The following is a 5,325-nucleotide window of genomic DNA, read 5'->3' as shown; positions in this document are numbered from 1 at the left end:
CTTGGGCTCAAACTAATTAATCAAGTTCAAGCTCAAGCTAGAGGTGATTGAAGCCGAGCTCACATCAACTCATTTGCATCCCCATATAGAACTATAAGCTCAATTTGCTGAAATGATTCCTTAACAATAATTTCTGACAAGAAAACAATCAGAAGAAAAATAAATAGGAATACAAAAACCAAAATTAAAGAATACCAAATCATTGTCCATGCAAGCATCAAATTTTACCTCACTAATTCATGACTTGAATTAAGAAATATCCATCATGAGTTGCATTAACAGAGAAAATAGCAATACAGCTTACAAATGAAAAGAATGTTGAGATAGGCAATAGTAGCAAAAAGCAACAATATATTAGTCCAAGAGTAAATGAACTAAGTCACAGATCAGTACTGCTACTGAGTATACATCAATCCTACATGATGAGAAGCAAAAGTAAACTAACAAATTACAATAGGAAGATTTTGCTTAAGGAACTCAAGATATTATTCACTCACATATGAAAGAGTTTCAATAGTTTCTTGAACAGGACCAGAAAAGGCTCATGTTTTACTGACCCGAAAAGAAAATAAAATAGTAAATCTTCAAAATTCATAAAGGACAATATCATAGTAAATAATTATAATAAATACCTATATAAGTCACATATCAATCATCCACCTCTGCCTTTATTTCCCTCAGTAGGTCCTCCTTGTATTCTTCAAATGAACCAGGGAACTTTCTGACTGTTCCCTCTTCAACCACCCATATTTCACTCCGCTCCTCATCTTCACATACGCGAGATATCAACCGAGAATCATGGCTGACCAAAACAACACCACCAGTGAATTCTTCCAATGCTTCGGCCAATGCATCAATGCTCTGCATGTCCAAATGATTTGTGGGTTCATCCAACAGAAGAATATGAGGTTTAGACATTGAAATGGAAGTGAAGACAACGCGAGATTTCTGTCCACCGGATAGTTTTGCAATAGGAGTAAGGTGGTTGTGGCTTGGGAGCCCAAACTTTCCAAGCTTAGCTCGCACAGCCTCTTGCTTACTAAAACCTTCTTGATCTGGATGCAAGCGTAGCAAATACTGCACTGGATTTTCCTCCATTGTTAAGAGGTCCACAAAATGCTGAGAGTATCTCCCAATCCGAAGTTTCTGGCTCCTCCTCACCTCTCCCTGAGTTGGAACCAAGTCTCCAGCAAGTAGGTTTAGAAGAGTGGACTTGCCAGCACCATTTGGCCCAACAATAGCAACTCTTGTTCCCATATCAATACCAACATCAACATCTGAGAGCTTGAAATCTGCCCTGCTTGGATAGCTAAAGGAGACCTCAATGAGCTGCAAGAGCGGCGGAGTTAGCTCAGTTGGCTCTGGGAAGTGGAATTCCACACTGTAATCTCTCCATTTCTTTGGAACCTCAGGTGGCGCACCATCTTCATCATCTGCCTTGCCTTTTCCCCTATGCTTTGCTTCTTTAGTTGCCTGGAATTTAGCCCTGTCCTTGACTTTATCCTGCTGGGCCTTGCTTCCTGTTCTCCTAGCTGCCTTCAGCTGCTTATCATAGACCTCAAACTTCTTGTTCATCTCTTTTCGCTTCTGCTCATATCCACTCTCAAAATCTTCAAAATTTCCCCTGTAGAAATGAAGCTTCATATCATGTAGATGGATGATCTCATTGCACACAGTGTTGAGGAAGTCACGATCATGGGAGACAACAACAAGGGTCTTCTTCCACCGGCACAAATACTCCTCAAGCCATAGCACCGCCCTGAGATCAAGATGGTTGGTAGGTTCATCAAGTAACAGAAGCGTAGGCTGAACAAAAAGCGCCCTTGCAAGAGAAATCCTCATCCTCCATCCACCACTGAACGATCGTGTTGCTCTGGTCTGCATCACTTTGGTAAACCCCAAGCCAGCAAGTATCTTGGACGCCTGAGCCTCCGCTGCATCAGACCCCATCAACTGCAACTTCTCATAAAGAGCTGCAAGCTTTTCTCCCTTATCATCATCATCATCATCATCACCATCCTCCTTGGCTTCGGCCTGCTCGCTCAGCATGGCAACCTCCTTCCTCAGCTTAACAAGCTCCTCATTAGCAGAAACAACAGCTTCAAGGGCCGTCCGGTCATCACCAACAACCTCCTGCTCTACAAGCAGCACATCAATGTTCTTTGGAACCGGAATCTTCCTCCAAGCCAGAAGCTTCAGCAACGTCGACTTCCCCATCCCGTTCGGACCAACAAGACCGTACCTTTTTCCATGCGAGATCTTCACCGACGCGTTCTTGAGCAACTCCTTCCCCCTCGCCGAAACCGAGAAGTTCTCAATAGCGATATCGCGCACGTTCGCATCAGCCGAAGCGGAAGCCTCATCATCATCGAGAGACGAAGCCCGCGCACCAATAACCACCGTGAAAGCGTCGCGGTCATCTTTGAGCGCCTCTTTCTTCACCGCCTCGGCCGCGTACGCCGCCATCATCTCCTTCTTCTCCCGCTTCTTGACTTCCTTATCGGAAAGCGTGGCGACGGAGAGCTCGGTGACTGGAGCCCTAGATTTGGAACCCGCTTCATGATTGATCTCCTCTTCGTCGTCTGATGGGGGAAGATCGATTCCATCGATGTAAGATGAAGGCTTGGATTTAGGTTTTGGCTTCGACAAAGTAGATGATTTGGGCTTGTCCATGCTTGCTAGTAAAGCCGAAACAGAGAGCTTTTCCTTGGTCTTAGAAGGTTTGGAAGGAGCCGTAGAGGCTTCCGTTGTTGATTTTCTCCCCATGACGATCAGATCGTAAACCTAGACGCCGCCGCAGAGACGAGAGAATCGTAGAACGCTGAGCAGCAGGATAGTTGGCAAAGAAGAAGACACAGATCGGCGTTCTGCGTTTACCGCAGGCACGCAACCGTCAAATATCGTAATTGTTGTTATTTTAAGCCGTAGGATTTGGCTCTAATTAATCCGACGGTTGGAAAATATGAGATTTCATTAACGTGGCTGCTAGCTAGATTAGTCGGTAAACATTTCCAAAATTATTGCGAATATTCAATTGATCAGATATCTTTGATGAAAATTTAGTTAAATTTATTTTAATATTTATTTGATAAGATATTTGATTAAAAAGATAGCCCAATATATATTTTTCAAACAAGAAATGCTTTAGCACTCCAAAAATAAATAAAGAAATAAATAACTCATCTTTGACAATGATGGCATTAGTCCCAATATAAATATTTTTATAATAATTATGAAAATTTTTAAAATTTAAAGTTTATTATATTGGGTCAACATTGATGATGATAATAATGATGGCATAGTCCCAATATAAATATTTTTGTTTAAGAAAAACTCATAAAAGATGAGAAATGTGACTTCATATGCTTCATAAAGTTTGAAATTTCAAAAATATGTCAGAGAAATATATCTAAAAGTTTATTTCAAATCAAATTAATCGCCTTTTTATATACTTTGATTGCTCATTGAGGTTCATCACAAACAAATTTGATTTGAATTGGCTCAAATTTGAACTTTGTTCAAACCGTATTCGATCTAAGTTTGATCTAATCGTGTTCAAATCATTTTTTATATTATTTGAACCGATCGAATATAGTTCAAACTTAATTGCAACCTTCCTTTCTAAACGTATTGTGACACCTCTAGGTTCAGCATTTGGATTAATATGTTCTAATACGATTTGAAAAAGATAAATAATTGAACTTTTGTATTTTGAACTATTTTGTATGTGTTTGAGAATCATATGTGTGTATGAAAAATGTCTACATGTACATTGGAGTGGAATCTAGGGGGTTTAACTCATTTTGGAAAAAAAAATAATAATAATAATTGGTGCTCTGGCACTTAGGTGCTCGACAATGGCACCCTAGCATCGTGCTCTCGGGGTTTTGAAATTTGACCTAGTGTCGCAGTGTTAGACCACCATCTGCACTTTAATATATTTTTAATCCACAATTCCATTCATTTTGAATGCCTTGGCAGCTGAAGTAGAGAGAATTATAGAGATTTTAGAGAGAAACAAGGGGATTTGTGTCATTTCAGGTCATTTTTAGTCGTTAACTCAGTTCAAAAACTTCTTCGGATCAAGATAAGTCATACAATGTAAATCTCTTTTTTCAAAAATACAAGTTATTTCAAATTTTCTGACGACTCCGCCGCCGATCAGGAGCAGCTAACGCCACTTCCTACTGCCTCAGCTGCTCCCTCTACCACACAATACTTTACACTTTATGTAATTGTCTAAGAGCAATATAGTCAAATCCTAAATCCTTACTTTATGCTCATTAGTGTATTTAAATTCGAATGTACCGTTGCTACAGTAATGCAATGAAATTATTCTCCTCATCTTACCACTGTTCATCTTCTTCGTTGAGCTTGGCTCACCATTTTCGCTCACCATTTTCTCATGGTATCAGAGCAATGTCATCCACTGTGAAAGGAATTATGACCCCTCCAACAAAAAAGCCACAATGCTCCTCATCCCAGAAGCCCAACAGAGCATCCACTATTTCCATATTCATATCAAGCTCGATAATGTCTTTAATTAGACTTCCAAATGGAGCTCCTGTTCTTCTTAGTAATGCCCATTCCCGATCACCAATTTGCCAATTTCGTAATCTTTTTGCAAAACTTGCCAAGAAACATCTGGATTCTAGAAGTGGCAGTTCCTTGTCCTGTGGAACAACTTCTACTTTATCGACTGCATTCAAACTCCACAAACAATACCCTCTCCCATTTTCCCACTCTTCCCTCATCCTCCTCAAATTCCCACACCTCAATCTATTCCTCCAAATTCTTCTCCTCCACCTACACCTCTACCTACTCCTTCACTGCATAACACTAATACCTCCATCGATACCATCCACCTCACTTCCTCTACAGACAATACATCCAGCTCCACCTTACAACCTCATCATCCTATGATCACTCGCCTCAAAACTGGATCATTGAAACCCAGACAAATACTAAATCTTTCCCATCTTACTGACTCTATTCCAACTTCCTACAGCATTGCCAGTAAATCTCCTCAATGGCATCAAGCCATGTCTTCCGAGTTTACCGCCCTCCAAAATCAAGGGACTTGGTCCCTTGTTCCTCTGCCTCCACATCACCAAGCCATCGGCTGTAAATGGATTTTCACAATTAAACGTCTTGCCGATGGTTCTATCGCCCGACACAAAGCCCGTCTCGTGGCTCAAGGTTACAAACAGGAATATGGCATCAATTACCTTGAAACCTTCAGCCCAGTTGTTAAATTCCCTACCATTTGTATCTTTCTCACCATCGCACTTCACCACGACTGGCCAATCTTCCAACTGGATGTTG

At 40.8% G+C, this 5,325-nt stretch overlaps 1 protein-coding gene across 1 annotated transcript; it reads right to left on the bottom strand.

Annotated features, from left to right (window-relative positions):
• Positions 1-331: 331 nt before the first annotated feature.
• On the bottom strand, positions 332-2,847 carry LOC110101633 (ABC transporter F family member 4). The gene has a single exon (XM_020829608.2). The coding sequence runs from the start codon at positions 2,764-2,766 to the stop codon at positions 649-651; it is 2,118 nt and encodes a 705-aa protein (XP_020685267.1). The 5' UTR covers positions 2,767-2,847; the 3' UTR covers positions 332-648.
• Between the last annotated feature and the right edge of the window lie 2,478 nt (positions 2,848-5,325).

Source organism: Dendrobium catenatum, unplaced genomic scaffold (genome assembly GCF_001605985.2).
Source record: "Dendrobium catenatum unplaced genomic scaffold, ASM160598v2 fragScaff_scaffold_976, whole genome shotgun sequence".
Lineage (NCBI taxonomy): Eukaryota > Viridiplantae > Streptophyta > Magnoliopsida > Asparagales > Orchidaceae > Dendrobium > Dendrobium catenatum.
Note: the sequence above shows the minus strand (reverse complement) of the source record. Positions and strands in the feature narration are given on the sequence as shown.